Source organism: Oncorhynchus mykiss, chromosome 10, assembly GCF_013265735.2.
Source record: "Oncorhynchus mykiss isolate Arlee chromosome 10, USDA_OmykA_1.1, whole genome shotgun sequence".
Lineage (NCBI taxonomy): Eukaryota > Metazoa > Chordata > Actinopteri > Salmoniformes > Salmonidae > Oncorhynchus > Oncorhynchus mykiss.
In genome coordinates this window covers 83,547,617-83,567,254 of record NC_048574.1, presented here as the reverse complement: position 1 = coordinate 83,567,254, position 19,638 = coordinate 83,547,617, and the positions used below count along the sequence as shown (strand labels likewise).

General features: G+C 44.9%; 2 protein-coding genes and 1 non-coding gene across 4 annotated transcripts; 1 reads left to right on the top strand and 2 right to left on the bottom strand.

Annotated features, from left to right (window-relative positions):
- Nucleotides 1-4,267: 4,267 nt before the first annotated feature.
- LOC110512943 (cysteine-rich hydrophobic domain-containing protein 2) lies at nucleotides 4,268-7,165 on the bottom strand. Its single transcript, XM_036934277.1, has 6 exons — nucleotides 6,791-7,165; nucleotides 6,334-6,388; nucleotides 5,669-5,824; nucleotides 5,510-5,566; nucleotides 4,967-5,026; nucleotides 4,268-4,723 (listed from the first exon to the last, which is right to left on the bottom strand). The coding sequence occupies exons 1-6, from the start codon at nucleotides 6,922-6,924 to the stop codon at nucleotides 4,673-4,675; spliced, it is 513 nt and encodes a 170-aa protein (XP_036790172.1). The 5' UTR covers nucleotides 6,925-7,165; the 3' UTR covers nucleotides 4,268-4,672.
- A 2,690-nt stretch (nucleotides 7,166-9,855) lies between these two features.
- LOC118936837 (OCIA domain-containing protein 1-like) lies at nucleotides 9,856-17,967 on the bottom strand. 2 transcript variants are annotated; one of them, XM_036934275.1, is made up of 9 exons: nucleotides 17,232-17,967; nucleotides 16,895-16,979; nucleotides 16,660-16,713; nucleotides 16,181-16,228; nucleotides 15,981-16,107; nucleotides 15,816-15,903; nucleotides 14,248-14,341; nucleotides 11,231-11,395; nucleotides 9,856-10,350 (listed from the first exon to the last, which is right to left on the bottom strand). In XM_036934275.1, exons 1-9 carry the CDS (start codon nucleotides 17,280-17,282, stop codon nucleotides 10,310-10,312), a joined length of 753 nt encoding a protein of 250 aa, XP_036790170.1. In that variant the 5' UTR covers nucleotides 17,283-17,967; the 3' UTR covers nucleotides 9,856-10,309. The 2 variants fall into 2 exon arrangements, with proteins under 2 accessions (XP_036790170.1, XP_036790171.1); XM_036934276.1 differs by having other exon boundaries at nucleotides 9,856-10,347; nucleotides 17,232-17,613.
- A 685-nt stretch (nucleotides 17,968-18,652) lies between these two features.
- LOC118936969 lies at nucleotides 18,653-18,816 on the top strand. Its single transcript, XR_005034394.1, has one exon. It is a non-coding gene; the product is annotated as a U1 spliceosomal RNA (small nuclear RNA).
- The last annotated feature ends 822 nt before the right edge of the window (nucleotides 18,817-19,638 follow it).

The window sequence follows — 19,638 nt, the reverse complement described above, 5'->3', positions numbered from 1 at the left end:
TAATGGTAGAATGGATAGTAACAGTGTTGGGGTACCAACCTAATGGTAGAATGGATAGTAACAGTGTTGGGGTACCAACCTAATGGTAGAATGGATAGTAACAGTGTTGGGGTACTAACCTAATGGTAGAATGGATAGTAACAGTGTTGGGGTACCAACCTAATGGTAGAATGGATAGTAACAGTGTTGGGGTACCATCCTAATGGTAGAATGGATAGTAACAGTGTTGGGGTACCAACCTAATGGTAGAATGGATAGTAACAGTGTTGGGGTACCAACCTAATGGTAGAATGGATAGTAACAGTGTTGGGGTACCAACCTAATGGTTGAATGGGGACAGTAACACCCAAATTGAACACCATGGGGTGTATTCACTAGAAAACAGACCTGATCCTAGATCAGGACTCTTACTCAACCAACCTGAATTTGTCCAAAAGAAACGCTTGTTTTTTTGTTGTTGCAAAACGTTATGCTACGGTGGTCGACTAATAAATACACCCCTGATCTGACTGGGCTGTAATTCTTTGTCAATAAATGTTTGTTTCTGGGTAGTTTACTGTCCATATGCCTCATATATACATGTAACAGTATAACTTTAGGCCGTCCCCTCGCCCATATCCGGGCGCGCACCAGGGAACCTCTGCACACAACAGTCACCCACGAAGCATCGTTACCCATCGCTCCACAAAAGCCGCGGCCCTTGCAGAGCAAAGGGGAACCACTACTTCAAGGTCTCAGAGCGAGTGACGTCACCGATTGAAACGCTATTTAGCGCGAACACCGCTAACTAGCTAGCTATTTCACATCCGTTAATCACGTTACGTGATCATTCATCCACACACGTCTGCTAGGATCATAACACACCTGATCAGAAATACCAGACAAAGAATATAAAAGGGGTGACCAAGATCCAATCATGGACTGAGATTACAGTTGAAAACACAACTACACACAACGGAAATCTGCTTATTGCATTAAATTAGCTTTATATGTGAGGTAACCAATCAGAAAGCTAGTTGATGGCCGGTAAACCAATCAGAAAGCTAGTTGATGCCGTATGAACCTAAAGTGGTCTTGGTGATATCAATTCCTCCTCCCAGAGAGCTACTGGGTCTGCAAGCTTTTGCTTCAGCCCTGCTCTAACACACCTCATTCTGCCAGTCACGGTTCTGATTAGACTGATTAGTAGAATCAGGTGTTAGAGCAGGGTCAGAGCAAAAGCCTGCACGGCCAGTAGTATCTCTCCAGGAGTAGGTTTGGCCATCCCATTTTAATTCTACATATTCCTCTATCTCCATGGTAACCCCCTGAGCATGACCCTTGACCTTTACTGATCAGCCAAAGCTGTCCCAAATGGCATCCTATTCCCTATACAGAGCCCTATGGTCCCTGGTCTAAAGTAGTGCACTATATATGGAATAGGGTCCTGGTCTAAAGTAGTGCACTACATAGGGAATAGAGTACCATTTGGGACAGACTCAAGACTGAGTGTTTAACAATAAAATGAGATGAGAAATGACAACAGAGAAGGTGGTTAAAAGTAGGGAGAGCCCTGATGCAGAGCGAGAGCTACCAGTGATTAAAGACCAACCAAAAACCCAGCCATTAGTGTTTGAGCAGAAATTAGGGTCATGAGGAGTGTGTAGCTTGGTGTGACTTCTAAAATGGCCCCCTAGTCACTATCTAGTGTATTACTGGTCAAAGATAGTGCACTACACAGGGGAAAGGGGTGCCATTTAGGATCTCACCCTTTATCTCAGGTGAGTATTCCACCACGCTTCTGTCTGTTTACCGTTGGTTGTCAGGGAAACCTGTTAGCATTAATCTAATACACACACATTCAAAATGACACACACACACACACACACACACAGAGCAGTAACGCAAAAAAACCATCCACAGTCCCTTGTCACAGAACAGGTAAAACAAAAACAAGGTGAAGAAAAACAAACAATCAGTTCTGTTCCTTCTGCGTCGCTGATCATCAGTTCTCCCCGTCGCTAGGCAACGGTCGCGAGGCTGACCCTACAAACCAGCGTCTTGGATACAGGAAATCGGCCCATGTCCGGGTGTAGCATACGGGTCAATACAAATAGGCTCTAATCCCAACTGGTACCCTGTTCCCTATGAAGTGCACTACTTTAGACCAGAGCTGTGGGGGTAGTAGTGTGTTATATAAGGAGAAGGGTGCCATTTGAGGGTACGACCAGACAGTATAGTGGGACAGTCTGTGTGATCTTCTCTGGTTTAGAGGTGTGTCTAGTGTGCAGAGATGATGGATAGGAGAGTCTAGGATTACCATCTGAAATGACACCCTATTGGAGGAGATGAGGAGAGTCTAGGATTACCATCTGAAATTACATCCTATTGGAGGAGATGAGGGGAGTCTAGGACCACCATCTGAAATTACATCCTATTGGAGGAGATGAGGGGGGGGGGGGGTAGGAGAGTCTAGGACCACCATCTGGAATTACATCCTATTGGAGGAGATGAGGGGAGTCTAGGACCACCATCTGAAATTACATCCTATTGGAGGAGATGAGGGGGGGGTAGGAGAGTCTAGGACCACCATCTGGAATTACATCCTATTGGAGGAGATGAGGAGAGTCTAGGACCACCATCTGAAATTACATCCTATTGGAGGAGATGAGGGGAGTCTAGGACCACCATCTGAAATTACATCCTATTGGAGGAGATGAGGAGAGTCTAGGACCACCATCTGAAATTACATCCTATTGGAGGAGATGAGGAGAGTCTAGGACCACCATCTGAAATTACATCCTATTGGAGGAGATGAGGAGAGTCTAGGACCACCATCTGAAATAGCAGTCTATTCTCTAGTCTAGATTGTACCCTACTTTTGGCCAGAACCCTGTTAGGTAATAGAGGGACAGGATGCCATTTGGGACGAAGACTAGTTTGAGTGGACGCAGAGAGAGACTCGGGGGTTTCATGTAGCTGACACACGGTGTTTAGTTTGGCTGTTCTCTCTACTGACCCACTGTGGTTAGTTTGGCTGTTCTCTCTACTGATCTGTGTTTAGTTTGGCTGTTCTCTCTACTAATCCACTGTGTTTAGTTTGGCTGTTCTCTCTACTGATCCACTGTGTTTAGTTTGGCTGTTCTCTCTACTGACCCACTGTGGTTAGTTTGGCTGTTCTCTCTACTGATCCACTGTGGTTAGTTTGGCTGTTCTCTCTACTGATCCACTGTGTTTAGTTTGGCTGTTCTCTCTACTGATCTGTGTTTAGTTTGGCTGTTCTCTCTACTGACCCACTGTGTTTAGTTTGGCTGTTCTCTCTACTGACCCACTGTGTTTAGTTTGGCTGTTCTCTCTACTGACCCACTGTGGTTAGTTTGGCTGTTCTCTCTACTGATCCACTGTGGTTTGTTTGGCTGTTCTCTCTACTGACCCACTGTGGTTTGTTTGGCTGTTCTCTCTACTGATCTATTGTGGTTAGTTTGGCTGTTCTCTCTACTGACCCACTGTGGTTAGTTTGGCTGTTCTCTCTACTGACCCACTGTGGTTAGTTTGGCTGTTCTCTCTACTGACCCACTGTGGTTAGTTTGGCTGTTCTCTACCAATACTATGACCAGTCAAAAGGCGAATGATGCTGCAAGTTCCACAACTGTTCTACCAATGTTCCATTTGTATTTAACCTTTATTTAACTAGGCAAGTCATTTAAAGAACAAATTATTATTTACAATGACGGCCTACCCCGGACGACGCTGGGCCAATTGTGCGCCGCCCTGTGGGACTCCCAATCACGGCCGGATGTGATGCAGCCTGAAATCGAACCAGGTACTGCAGTGACGCCTCTTGCACTGAGATGCAGTGTGTTAGAACGCTGTGCCACTCGGGAGCCCAATGACGTTCCGTTGGGAGTTCCATAGCTGTTCTAATGATGTTCTGTCAGTTCCATAGCTGTTCCAATGACGTTCCGTTGGGAGTTCCATAGCTGTTCTAATGTTCTGTCAGTTCCATAGCTGTTCTGTCAGTTCCATTGCTGTCCCGTGTGCTAATCCATTGAAGTTCTGTCAATGTTCTATATTAGTTCCATTGAAGTTCTGTAGAAGTTCCGTAGCTAATCCATTGATTGTCACCTCAGCGGTTCCACAGAGGTTCTAGAACAGAGTATAAGATCAACTGTTCCAACAGCACAGAGTGTCTCATAGTTCAGGTTGGGGTACAATATAACGGGGGTATAAATCTGAGTAAAGATTGTGCCTCGAGTACAGGGAAGGGCTGTGAAGAGGAGGTCCATCATTGCAGGTCCAAAATTAGGAGTCCACTTTCTCCAGTTCCACAGTTCTATGGTACCGTTTACACCCTTTCTGAGCTGGGTCTCCCATGATGACCCACAGACCGATGACAGTCAACGTGGCCACCCCGGGGGGGGGGGGGGTCAAAAGGCCACGTCTCCTCCAACAGATCAGGGGTCGAAGGTTGACATCAGAGAAGGGGAGGGGCTTTAGGGTGTAAACAGGTGTTTTCTGGGTATATAGAGGGGCTAGATAGAGAAGTTAGATAATGTCCAGTAAACATTAAATGGTGGTTTTGTTTTAGGGGTATGGGCCTGGTTAGGGGAGGAAAGAGGAGGCCATTTTGGAGAGGTGACTGGGCCGAGTGAAGAGAGGCACCACGGGAGGATGTGGGTGGGGCTGCGGAGAGCTAGTCCGGTCTGAAAATGGGGATCTTGGGTAGGAACTCTATCAGGATTACCTGAGGGGGGAGAGAGAGAGAGGTTATTCAAAGTGTGTGTGTGTGTGCATTACTCAAGTACTCCATCGTGTGTGTGTGTGTGTGTGCATTACTCAAGTACTCCATCGTGTGTGTGTGTGTGTGTGCATTACTCAAGTACTCCATCGTGTGTGTGTGTGTGTGTGCATTACTCAAGTACTCCATCATGTGTGTGTGTGTGTGTGCATTACTCAAGTACTCCATTTTGTGTGTGTGTGTTCTCACATATTCCATCATGTTGTTGGTTTCACACTTCCTCTTGCTCAGCCTCCAATGCAAACACAGCTGAGAGAGGGAAGGAAAGGGAGAGAGAGGGAAGGAAAGGGAGAGAGAGAGGGAGGGAGGGAGAGAGGGAGAGGGAGGAGGGAGGGAGAGGGAGGAGGGAGGGAGAGAGGGGCAAGGGAGAGAGGGGAGGGAGAGAGAAGGGAGAGAGAAAGGGGAGAGAGAAAGGGGAGAGAGAGAGGGGAGAGAGAGAGAGAGGGAGAGAGAGAGAGAGGGAGAGAGAGAGAGAGAGAGGGAGGGAGAGAGAGGGAGGGAGAGAGAGAGAGGGAGAGAGAGAGAGGGAGAGAGAGGGGAGGGAGAGAGAGAGAGAGGGGGAGGGGGGAGAGAGAGAGGGGGAGGGGGGAGAGAGAGAGGGGGAGGGGGGAGAGAGAGAGAGGGAGGGAGGGAGAGAGAGAAAGGGGAGGGAGAGAGGGGAGGGAGAGAGAGAGAGGGAGAGATCAGTCAAACTTAACTACCTCTCCTGGCCCTCATCCCACCCCTACACACCTTGTGGTACAGTCTGCTGTTCTCCCAATCCAACAGCTTCTCCATGGATCTCTGTGTCTGAGGAGGAGAGAGACAGGTAACCTTGAGTATGGTACGCAGAGGGATGGTCTGTGTGTATATGTCAGTGTGTGTATCTCAGTGTGTGTGTGTGTCTCCCACCCTTTTGCTCAGACAGATGACGGGCCAGAGACTGAAGCCCAGTGTACAGCAGCAACAGAGACAGCCACACAGCAGCCAACGCACATTCACTGGCAGCGTCTTCTTCAGACAGCCGTTAACACGGTTTATACTGGCCTTGAACTCCTCTGGCGCCACCTAGAGGACAGACAGGGGAAACACTCAAATCAGGTCATATACATTAAACAAGTAGGGAGAGTGAGCTTGTCTGAGGATGGAATCAAAACACACAAGATTCTGCTGGGGAGACCTGCACACTTTCAACGTCTCCAGGAAAGCTAGTTAGCTGTCCTGGGCGGGAGTCAATATTACCTGCTAATTAAACACATGACTATTACAAATAATTCAGGTGGATCTTTATATTTTAAAGTGGCAAATACAATACTACAAAGTTACAATACTGTAAAAGTGCCTTTTGCAAGGTATTCTCTCAGAGTCTGTCGCTAGCTGGAAATGCAGGGTTGCCAGGTATGGCAGTTGTTCCCAACAAGTGGCACCTCAACGCTACCCCAACACAAAAAAATATACAATCACAATTGATGCACACCTGGCAACCGCCCCTGATTATTTGCACTCGTTAAAACTCTGAGGGACACACGTCGAAAATGGCACATTTACAGAAAATGTGTGTACTTTCCATGACTTACCTTCCCTGTAAGTGCCGATGGGAACTCTGACTCAAACTTGTTACTGAGTCCAAACCTTCGGGGACAAGAACATGATAAGTAAATGCATTATTTGATGCACACAACAACTAGATAGCCTCATATCCCTTGAGTGACGTTCTATTTTAACTGTTTGACTAAATCACATATGGAAAGTATATTTAGTTAACCAGGAAGTTACGGTGTGTATATAGTCATTTTATGGTCCGAACTACATAAACTAGGTAATGTTAGCTCGTTAATCGCTATTGTTGCCATGCTAATAGGCTAGTTTCTTGGCCCTGTTATCGTAAATACACCGACCTGATTACGTTAGCTTAGCTTTCCGCTAACAAGCTAGTTAATGCCGTAGTGTAACTTTCGTTATCTAGTTCGCGTTATTTTATGACAACTAACGGGTGCTTGGGTCTTTCCCCCCCGAGCCCTGCCGGTTTCTTACACAGTGACGTGGCCAGATCCTCGGACGACCACCGGGTCTGGAGCGTACTTTAACAGCTGTTCCTCCGCGGCCCTCTCCTCGTCCTCCTCTTCCTCCTCCTCCTCCTCGTAGATCTCGTCGAAGTCCTCCATCATCGCACGACTCGGCCTCGCGTTTCCCCGGTGAGGCGCCGGGAGAGACACGGTGCCGTCGTTTGGGGAGTGGGTTCCTTCCCCCGGTTGAAAAACGATTTTTTAAAAGTCAGACAACAACCAAACAACAACTAACAACAAAAAAAACTCCGGCAACGACGAAAGCTCGCTAGCTAACTCTGGTTGTGGTCTCCAAAACAGAATATCAACATCCGCCGCAGTGCCCTGAAACCGGAAGGGGAGAGACGTTCTTTCGTCATAGATTCAGGAATTCCACAGAAAGTATTCTGTGTGCGAAATGGCTTTCTATTCTACATATAAATATCTCAACATATTTATCCGACAGTAGCTAGCTATCGTATGTTCTTGGTTAAAGTATGTAGCTAATTTGTAATTTATTTATGGTTGCAGTAAAGAACGGACATGTGATTCAGTTGAGATTATTAGGCCTACTTGTTACCATGATGATCACACATGAGCTAAACCTCTTCGTTCTGTCCGTACCACTAAAGTTGCGTCGTATTAAATAACCGTATATAGGAAAGCAATTGTTTCCATTGGTGGTAGTTACTGAGCTATGCGGCTTTTATGGCCTCCTGAGTGGCACAGCGGTCTATGGCATTGCAGTGGCGTCACTACAGACCCTGGTTCGTTCCCAGGCTGTAGGGCGAAGCATAATTGGCCCAGCATCGTCCGGGGTAGGAGAGGGTTTGTCCAGGGGGGTAGGCCGTAATTGTAAGTAAGAATTTGTTCTTAACTGACTTACCTAGTTTTAAAAAAATATATGCATATTTTTGATACCATTTGAAAGGAAACACTTTGAAGTTTGTGGAAATGTGAAATTAATGTAGGAGAATATAACACATTAGATCTGGTAAGAGATAATACAAACCAAAAAACATGCGTTTTCTATTTTTTATTTTTTTCATCATTTTTGAAATCCAAAAGAAAGGCCACCCAGTCATAGTTTAGTTGTAATTTAGATTTTGGCCACCAGGTGGCAGCAGTGGGCGTGCAACGTTTCAGACTGATCCAGTGAAGCATTTAATTTACGACACAATATTTTGTATCTGGTCTGCCAGGAGTTTGCTCAAATGTGCCAAATTGGCCAATTGATACATTTTCAAGTACATAACTATAGAGAACATACAAAAATGCTATGGTAATAAAACAATTCAAGTTTACACACCCCCAGGAATGTCATAAATTAAGGATAAGTAGCTTCCCTACAGAAAAAAACACTAACCTTCACACATCTAGATGGCCGAGCGGCGTGGTTGTGGGGCCAGAGACAGCAGGGGTTGAAACTGTAGAACCCAGTTCCTACATTTGAATATAAAAAATTGATTTTATCAAACAAAACCATGCTCCATTTTATCTCGGAGATCCTCAGGATGACAAATCAGAGCAAGACTACTGAATTGTAAGTACATTATTTACCTTCAGAGGTGAATGTATCAAACCCAGTTGCCGTGATATGTGTTTTGTTCTTGTGCACTCTCCTCAAACAATAGCATGGTATTTTTTTTTCACTGTAATAGCTACTGTAAATTGCACAGTGCAGGTGGATTAACTAGAATTTAAGCTTTCTGCCCATATATAAGACATGTCAATGTCCCGGAAAGTTGGCTGTTACTTTCTTCATTCTAGTCCCATTAGGGCCAGTTTAGGACACTGATCCCATAGAGGTGAAATAAAAATGTGCATTTAAAAACGACATGTTTCAATCCATACTGCTGATTGGTTTATCGACCCTAGGTTGGCAGCCATATAGATAGAGGACTTATCTATTTCAATCCATACTGCTTATTGGTATATGTTTCTCCTTGTTCCCTCAGAACGGGATATTTTGAATCCATTCCTTATGTGGGGTAGCCTAGTGGTTAGAGTGTTGGTCTAGTAACCGGAAGGTTGCAAGTTCAAACCACCCGAGCTGACAAGGTACAAATCTGTCGTTCTGCCCCTGAACAGGCAGTTAACCCCACTGTTCCTAGGCCGTCATTGAAAATAAGAATTTGTTCTTAACTGACTTGCCAAGTTAAATAAAGGTAAATAAAAATGTCAACTTACTGGAATACATTTGTCAATAATGTCTGTTGGGGGGGAGTCTGGTTATTACCACACAAATACCTGCTTGTTTAACAAGAGGTCTCTCTTTCAGAATGATCCATAAGTATGACCCTGTGAACCTGCAGAAACTATTTTTTTTAAATACATGAACAGTGGGTTCTGAACTTTGTGTTGAGCATCCAGAAACAGTTGTGCGTTTGTGTTGTCTGTAAAGAAATGACAAGATATTCATTGTTTTTGATTTACTTTTGTTTTTTATGGGAGAATGTGCTGCTCCGTTTCCTTAACTATAATTTATATTTTATTTAACTAGGCAAGTCAGTTAAGAACAAATTCTTATTTACAATGACGGCCTAATGACTGCCTGTTCAGGGACAGAACGACAGATTTGTACCTTGTCAGCTCGGGGATTTGAACTTGCAACCTTCCGGTTACTAGTCCAACGCTCTAACCACTAGGCTACCCTGCCGCCCCTTAACTATAATAAGGAAAACCAATTTTACCTCAAATCTAATTATGCTAATATCATATACATAAATGTAAATTCACTAATAACAAACCACACTTCCATGTTTTCTATAAGAAATTCGAGCAGTACATTAAGACCATTCTACATTCTTCTGATAAGAAAGCCTTTAAAACAATCCATGTGTGTTTCTATTAAGTTCTTTGTATAATGTGTTGTACCCCCCTAGCATATGTTATCATTGTCTGTTTGTATACTTCTTGTATGTATACTGTTTTTTTTCTGCAATAAAACAACAAAACACAGGAGGTATCAGCCAATGAAGTAGAAAGGCCATTTGGCCAATAGAGGCCTCTTTATCATTCTCTGATTGACAGACACACAAAAAGACAACGTTATGCAATTTCAAAACCAATTGGGTTTATTGACATGTTTTCAAAAGACAGAATCAGACAGACAATGGGAGAATCTTATTTCCTTGATTCTTAGCAATGGGGGGCCCTAATTTAAAAAATATATTTAAGTAATTAAGCAGACACTTATCGAGAGCAATTAGGGTTAAGTGCCTTGCTCAAGGACACATCGACTGATTTTTCACAGAGTTGGTTCTGAGATCTGAACCAGCAACCTTTTGGTTACTGACCCAACGCTCTTTACCCCTAGGCTACCTGCCTACCCCCCTGACCTCATCCAATGGGTTTTGAGGAGAGAGGACGCAAGGAATCAGGGAAATGCAATTGAGATAATCCCATAGATTCATAAATTGAGACGTAAATAATAGCAAAGCAACCACAAGGGGGTTGTGGGTATTGTAGTCCAATCAGCACTGTCAATGATAACAGATGGAGAGACTCACTCCTCCAAGCTGTCTCCGTAGACGTTCTTCTTCCCTGCTAAAAGAAAGGAGAGGATGAAGGGATGATAAAACCCATTATTATTTCTGTAACGTTACACCCTAATGAACGTGACCCTATTGGCTCGATTATCAGCTGTTGTCAGACAAGTGGGTCTGAACTTCTCTTCCTCAGTAACGTGCAGCCAATCAGACTTCTCTTCCTCAGTAACGTGCAGCCAATCAGACTTCTCTTCCTCAGTAACGTGCAGCCAATCAGACTTCTCTTCCTCAGTAACATGCAGCCAATTCATATTAGATGAAAAGCCGGAATGAGTATGACATACTGGCATTTAAAATATATTAATTATAAACTGGGTGGTTCGAGCCCTGAATTCTGATTGGCTGACAGCCGTAATATATCAGACCGTCTTACCACGGGTATGACAAAGAATGTATTTTTACTGCTCTAATTACGTTGGTAAGTAGTCTGTAATAGCAATAAGGCACCTCGTGGGTTTGTGGTATATGGCCAATATACCACGGCTACGGGCTGTATCCAGGCACTCCGTGTTGTGTCGTGCATAAGAACAGCCCTTAGCCGTGGTATATTGGTCATATACCACACCCCCTCTGGCCTTATAGCTTAATTATAATAATACACATACTAGGAAACATTCTATTCTCGCACATACGACAAGGATCAGAACAAATGGCACACAGAAGCCTATAGGCTCTGGTCTAAAGTAGTGCACTATATAGGGAATAGGGTGCCATAGGGCTCTGGTCTAAAGTAGTGCCCTGTATAGGGAATAGTGTGCCATAGGGCTCTGGTCTAAAGTAGTGCCCTATATAGGGAATAGGGTGCCATAGGGCTCTGGTCTAAAGTAGTGCACTACATAGGGGATAGGGTGCCATTTGGCACACAACCACTGACTCACCGTCCTTCTTGTGGGCGGTCCTCCCTTGCCGGTCAGACTCTGGTTTGAGCAGCGTCTCAGCCTTCTGGGTAAGCGTGACCTCATAGGTTTCTCGGTTCTTGTTCCTTAGGTCCTCGTACATGATGGGCTTCCTCCTGGGCTCCTCGTCATCCAGGAACGACTGGGCTGGAGGGGGGCAGAGGTTTGAGGGTAAAGGTTAGAAGTCCTCGTACATGATTGGCTTCCTCCTGGGCTCCTCGTCATATTGGAACAATTGGGCTTCAGGGGTCAGAGGTGACAGGTCAGGAAAAAGAACACAAGCAATTTTTATTTGACAAATTCAGGTAGGCCCATCCCAGTTTGCACAATTGCATTTTATGGATGGCAATCTGAACGCACAGAGATACCGTGACGAGATCCTGAGCCCCATTGTCGTGACATTCATCCACCACCTATCACCTCATGTTTCAGCATGATAATGACACTCCCCATGGCACAAAGATCTGTAAACAATTCTTAGAAGCTGCACATGTCCCAGTTCCACGACCTGCGTACACCAGACATTGAGCATGTTTAGAATGCTCTGGAAAGACCCGTGTACGACAGTGTGTTGCAGCTCCCGCCAACTTCCAGCAACTTTGCACAGCCATTGAAGAGGCAAATGGTGGTCACACCAGATAGTGAGTGGTTTTCTGATCCAAACCCCTACTTTAAAAATACATATATATATTTTTAAAGATATCTGTATTCCCAGCATTTCGCTACACTCGCATTAACATCTGCTAACCATGTGTATGTGACAAATAAAATTTGATTTGATTTTGATTTGATTTGTGAAACCCATAGATTAATATATATATATATTTTTAAGGTATCTGTATTCCCAGTCCTGTGAAACCCATAGATTAGGGCCTAATGAATATATATCAACTGACTGATTTCCTTATATGAACAGTAACTCAGAAATTGTTGCATGTTGTGTTTAAAAAAATATATTTTGTTGTTCAGTGTAGATAGATATCGACTTGGAAAATAACCTGTTTTAACATGGACATGGTCATTGAGGACTTCCACCATTTTGAAGTAGTCAACGGAGAGGACTTCCTATGGGTGAGTTAAAGGAAAGAGAACACCATTCCATCCAGGTCATGAGGAGGGATCAGCCAATGAATGATCTACTTGTGAAAAAAACATTCCAGAACTCCAGGGGGCAGTAAATCACCGACCTAGACTTTATTCCTGTTCAGACAACACCCTCCAGGGGGGCAGTAAATCACCTACCTAAACTTTATTCCTGTTCAGACAACACCCTCCAGGGGGCAGTAACAGACAATACCCTCCAGGGGGCAGTAAATTACCAACCTAGACTTTATTCCTGTTCAGACAACACCCTCCAGGGGGCAGTAAATCACCAACCTTGACTTTATTCCTGTTCAGACAACACCCTCCAGGGGGCAGTAAATTACCAACCTTGACTTTATTCCTGTTCAGACAACACCCTCCAGGAGGCAGTAAATCACCTACTTAGACTTTATTCCTGTTCAGACAATACCCTCCAGGGGGCAGTAAATCACCTACCTAGACTTTATTCCTGTTCAGACAACACCCTCCAGGGGGGCAGTAAATCACCTACCTAGACTTTATTCCTGTTCAGACAACACCCTCCAGGGGGCAGTAAATCACCTACCTAGACTTTATTCCTGTTCAGACAACACCCTCCAGGGGGGCAGTAAATCACCTACCTAGACTTTATTCCTGTTCAGATAACACCCTCCAGGGGGCAGTAAATCACCTACTGAGACTTTATTCCTGTTCAGACAACACCCTCCAGGAGGCAGTAAATCACCTACCTAGACTTTATTCCTGTTCAGACAACACCCTCCAGGGGGCAGTAAATCTCCAACCTAGACTTTATTCCTGTTCAGACAACACCCTCCAGGGGGCAGTAAATCACCTACCTAGACTTTATTCCTGTTCAGACAACACCCTCCAGGGGGCAGTAAATCACCTACTGAGACTTTATTCCTGTTCAGACAACACCCTCCAGGGGGCAGTAAATCACCTACCTAGACTTTATTCCCGTTCAGCCAACACCCTCCAGGGGGCAGTAAATCACCTACTGAGACTTTATTCCTGTTCAGATAACACCCTCCAGGGGGCAGTAAATCACCTACCTAGACTTTATTCCTGTTCAGACAACACCCTCCAGGGGGTAGTAAATCACCTACTGAGACTTTATGCCTGTTCAGACAACACCCTCCAGGGGGCAGTAAATCACCTACCTAGACTTTATTCCTGTTCAGACAACACCCTCCAGGGGGCAGTAAATCACCAACCTTGACTTTATTCCTGTTCAGACAACACCCTCCAGGGGGGCAGTAAATCACCTACCTAAACTTTATTCCTGTTCAGACAACACCCTCCAGGGGGCAGTAAATCACCTACTGAGACTTTATTCCTGTTCAGACAACACCCTCCAGGGGGCAGTATATCACCTACCTAGACTTTATTCCTGTTCAGACAACACCCTCCAGGGGGCAGTAAATCACCGACCTTGACTTTATTCCTGTTCAGACAACACCCTCCAGGGGGCAGTATGCTCCCTTTCAGTTGGTTTACCAACTCTGTTTAAATAGTAGAAGATGGACTACTTCAACCTAGAGATGGCCTTAATGGTGCTGCTCGTGCCCCCAGACGCCACAATGGGATAGATACAAATGATGTCATCTATCTAAGTCTATGGTGCAGATCTAGGATCAGCTTCCCCGTCCCCCCCAATGGTAACTTTAATCACTAGTGGAGGGGGGGGGGATTGGGGGGGGGGGGTGCAACTGACCCAAGATCAGTGTCTAGGGCCAACTTCACCCTGCACCCCTCGGTTCCTAGTGAAAACGACCCTGGGCTGCAGGAGGAGAGGTGGAGGGGGGGTGGGGGGGTTAGACTGAGGTTAAATCAGGCAGTTATAACTAGGAGGGTACCGTTGGAGGGTTGTCATGGTTAACAACTGTAGTTAGGTTACTACTTGCTGCCACGGTTACCTGGCATGTTGTAGTCGATGTCTGCAGCAGTGCGGCTGGTCTGTGCCGCGTTGGGGGAGTCACTGTATCCATAGTCTCTGGCGTTGGGTGGGACCTGACACACACAATCAAAACGGGAACACTTTACACAGAACACTGACTGGAGATCAGGTTGGACACGGACTGATATGTAAAACTGAGCCAGTGACGGCCTCGGATGCAGTTGTGGTCAGACTGCAAGTGTTGTTGCAGAAGCTCATCCTACATCCAGGACAACACTCCTCGGTACCGGACGGATGCAGCGACTACAACACTGGACTGAGACCGTGTTGACCAGTCTGTCTACCAGCTACTACAACACTAGACTGAGACCGTGTTGACCACTCTGTCTACCAGCTACTACAACACTGGACTGAGACCGTGTTGACCACTCTGTCTACCAGCTACTACAACACTAGACTGAGACCGTGTTGACCACTCTGTCTACCAGCTACTACAACACTAGACTGAGACCGTGTTGACCACTCTGTCTACCAGCTACTACAACACTAGACTGAGACCGTGTTGACCACTCTGTCTCTCAGCTACTACAACACTAGACTGTGTTGACCACTGTCTCCCAGCTACTACAACACTAGACTGAGACCGTGTTGACCACTCTGTCTCTCAGCTACTACAACACTAGACTGAGACCGTGTTGACCACTCTGTCTACCAGCTACTACAACACTAGACTGAGACCGTGTTGACCACTCTGTCTCTCAGCTACTACAACACTAGACTGAGACCGTGTTGACCACTCTGTCTCCCAGCTACTACAACACTAGACTGAGACCGTGTTGACCACTCTGTCTACCAGCTACTACAACACTAGACTGAGACCGTGTTGACCACTCTGTCTCTCAGCTACTACAACACTAGACTGTGTTGACCACTGTCTCCCAGCTACTACAACACTAGACTGAGACCGTGTTGACCACTCTGTCTCCCAGCTACTACAACACTAGACTGAGACCGTGTTGACCACTCTGTCTCCCAGCGACTACAACACTAGACTGAGACCGTGTTGACCACTCTGTCTACCAGCTACTACAACACTAGACTGAGACCGTGTTGACCACTCTGTCTCCCAGCTACTACAACACTATCCTGGACTGGACTTTCGGTTACTAGTCCAACACACTAGGCTACCTGCCACCCCACATCCATTAACAGTCTTGTGTAACAGGAAGCTGGTTTGATGATGATGATGTCTTTTCCTGTGTGTCAAATACACCAGATATTGTTGTCGTATGGAGAGAACAGGGGGGGCCAGAGAGAACAGGGGGGGGGGGGGGCAGAGAGAACAGGGGGGGCCAGAGAGAACAGGGGGACCAGGGCGAGGTGACGATAACTATGGCAGAGGAGTTGTCTAGGTACTGCTCTGTTTCAGCTGTCGTGGGCAGCCTAGCTGTTTGGAGAAGGAGGTGCTTCCTGTACTGTTGGTTGCTATGCATACAGGGAACTTTGAAATGTTTAGATCCATTTTTTATGTACATTTGATGGGTGGATTCAAATAAAGTATTTAAATGTGTGTGTGTGTGTGTGTACCTGGCTCTGGGGGTCAGAGGCCTGGAACATGGGGTCAAAGGTCACCTGGTCGGGGTCACTCATCTCTGACTGGGGGCCCTGAGACGACCTGAGAGAGAAGAGGAGAGTGAGTGAGTCAGCGAATATATATATATGTGTGTGTGTGTGTGTGTGTGTGTTACTGACTGTGCGTTGGGTCTAGTCCTCTGTCTCAGTGCTTCTCCCAGAGGGGAGTGCTCCAGCCTCTTGAACTTCTCCTGACAGTGTTTCATGTACGACATCTTCCCTGCCAGGTAGCCACACAGCCCCGCAACTGGGGACACACACCTGTATTACAATCTCATAATAACAATGCATACACAAACATCTGTGTTCAGTGAACTCACAGGCCACTTTAGGGAGAGATCCAAACCTGGACGACAACGTCAGAGCTCCTAAAACACAGGAAGGAACACAGGAGAGTCAGTCTTGATGTCATCAGGGTTAAGACAGGAAGGAACACAGGAGAGTCGGTCTTGATGTCACTAGTCCAATTCATGGTAGAAAAGGCAAGTGTCGACCAGGTGGGTTGCAGACACTCAAAAAAATGTATAGGTGTGATACATCTGCAGCCCTCTGCAGAAAACACCTCCATATTTTTGGCTGTCGTCATTAAGGTATCTCTAACCGGAAGCTACTATTCTATATCAGAGTATTGAGATGCTCTCCTAGATCATACACTATCGTACACTTTCATCTTGGACGCCACGTGTCATTAAGGTATCTCTAACAGGAAGCTACTATTCTATATCAGAGTATTGAGATGCTCTCCTAGATTATCGTACACTAAGATATAGTGATGATGGGTGGTGGGAGGTGGGCCTACCTCTATGGATGAGGCCTTGAGTGACAAGCATGCTGACCACTGAGAAGGGCACGGCTGTAGGAAGGGAGGGGAGAAACGAGGTTAGAATCACGTGTGCACCAATACCTGTACATAGAAGGAATGATATATTGAGCATGAACCTGATTTGTGTAAAACACAGACTTCCGTTAAAAATATAGACTCCTGTAAAATCTATTACTATTTTGTTAGTCTTGTGTTACCCATGGTAACTTACATCTGTACCAGAAACTCTCCTGGTTGCATTCTCTGAAGACTCTCCTCTCATCTTCTGTGGGGATGTAATCCATTCCTACAGGACTCTATATATACACACACACACGTTAGCTGTCCCAAAAAACGAACATTAATTGATTTTTATCAATACATATCCATTGAAGTAACCGGTTTGTGTTTTTTGTTGTTGTCAAGAATTCGAGTGCATAGAAAACGTTAGCTAGTTAGCCTACAGCTTGCTAGTAGCAGTAATCATGTTCAATGACTGCAAGTGACAGATGAGGCTTGCTAGGGAACAGTAGCTTAGTTACTGGAGCAGTCTACTGTTGCGTGTTTACCTGTGCTTCGCCCTGTCGCTCATCTGTGAATCCCGTAGACATTGGTGTCATATTGTAAAACTATGTCGGTCAACTTTGTCTTTCAGAGCATGTATAGCAACAACTGGCACAGACACACTCCCCGTATAGATTTTGTAAATGGCGGGTACAAATTCATAGCATGAATAGCAAAAAAAAAAACGTGCACAGACACACTCCCCGTATTTGATTTCGTAAATATTTGGTTACAATGTCATTGCATGGAGCGAAGCTGACCCGGAAGTAGTAGTAGCCATGGAACGGGAAGTTTGACGAGGACTTTTATTTTGAATGTTTTTCTTAGCAGTAAAATCGCATTCAAAGAGGAACAACATTATACGAGGAAATGTATTCCAGCTCTTTTTTTTCTGAATCAATTTATCGAATTAACCCCAAGGCGTGTGGTATATGGCCAAAATACCACGGCTAATGGCTGTTCTCATGCTCGACAAAAACCTCGCATGTTTTTGGTCTGATCATAGATTATCATTTAGATTGCTGCTGTCTGCTGCTATGATACAAACCACACGACGAGGACGTTTGCTATCAATGTGCATTATTATCTCACAATGGGGCAAGAGGCAGAGATAAAGATGAAACGCTAATGCATATTCTGATTGATTGATAGCAAATGTAGCTGCCCACACACAAACACACACACACACCTCGGCGCACTCCGATCACGGGTATAATTATGTCAATATACAGATACAATTACAAATACGAGTATGGCCATGTCACTGTACATAGATCTTTCTATTGTGTTATTGACTCCGTTTGTTTATGTGTAACTCTCTGTTGTTGTTTTTGTCGTATTGCTTAGCTTTATTCTTGACCAGGTCGCAGTTTGTAAATGAGAACTTGTTCCCAACTATCCTACCTGCTGAAATAAAACAATTAATTAAAAACCACCCATTGTAGCTAAGACCGTGTTTTGTTGCTGATGAAGTAGTAGGCTACTGTTTCTCCACCCTGTGGTCGATGGTGGAATCATATTTTACTGAGAGCAGAAAACAAGCGTGATGAAACTATTCCTACAACTTCTGGAACGCTACAAAACACCAGAAATAAGTGGTGTCTATCGGTTGGCTGTGTGCACGAATGTGATTTCAGCATTTTGGTACATCGCCTACTTGTGTGTAACCAGACGGACATTTAGAGAAAATATTCAACGTGTATGTATATAAGTTCTACCGTATTGCATGATGGGAAAATAGTCGGTCCGTGATATAATATAGTAAAACAAAATGTATTGCTTTTTCTTCGCCTTGTCCGCAACTGTATTCGTAAACGTCATTAAACCCCGTTCAATACGATGTGGTATTATCAGTAGTAGAAGTGGTAACCGTGAGTCAAACACCTTTGTCCTGGAATCACTCCTCCTCTACCGACGTGTACAACTCATACTTACCTGGCAAGGGAGACACTGTGATCACGAAGGCGGTTCACCCAGGGCGAGGCTCAGCCATTGCACTCCGGCTGTGCTGACCCCTGCGAATTTCTCAAATGTGGAAATCTCGATTGCATAATTTCTGGTAGTGGGGGACTGCGTTCGCGCTCTCCCCTGATCTTAATGTTAAAAATAATGTGGGAACTGTGTTTAACACGGAGTTCTATTGGGTTTCGTGTTGAGAAGGAGATTTGTCAGTATTTCCATTTTTTTTTCTTATCAGATGAATGACTATAGGATGTAGGGTCTATTTATAAGTCAACTAAGCCCTCAGAGATACATTTTGTCTTCTGATAACCCGGATGTGTGTGATCTGTTATTGTAGCACTGGTGATCATGCCTGTCATGTCCTGTCAAGAAAAAGGCCTACTTGTGAATGGATCATTTTGTGCCCTCGGGACGTCATCTGGTTTGAGGTATTTTATTTGCGAGATTATTAAATCATTTATAGGACAGTTTGTCATTTAAGACCACAATAAACAGGCTGCATCACATCCGGCCGTGATTGGGAGTGCCGTAGGGCGGCGCACCATTGGCCCAGCGTCGTCCGGGTTTGGACGGGGTTCGGCCGTCATTGTAAATAAGAATTTGTTCTTAACTGACTTGCAATATTTATTGACAACAATAGATTACTGCACATTGTAACATAATGATCAACATTAAGAGGGAGGAAACTGATGAAAATGGATTGAATGTAATCACATTAGCTTTGAACGTGTGCCTAAAGTTGAAAGGTCCAGAATACAGATATAGACCTTGGTCTGCTTTGATTTTGTATCGTCTAAAATGGTAACCGGTCTATATCACCAAGGCTCATCAACTTTGTATATTGTATCCAACTCTCATTTCGTTTTCAAACTTATTTTTTGTGTCATTGTAAGTGTGTTTGTATTGTGTTTTTAAATTGTCAAATAAATCTTTCTACCTAAGTGATCCTTA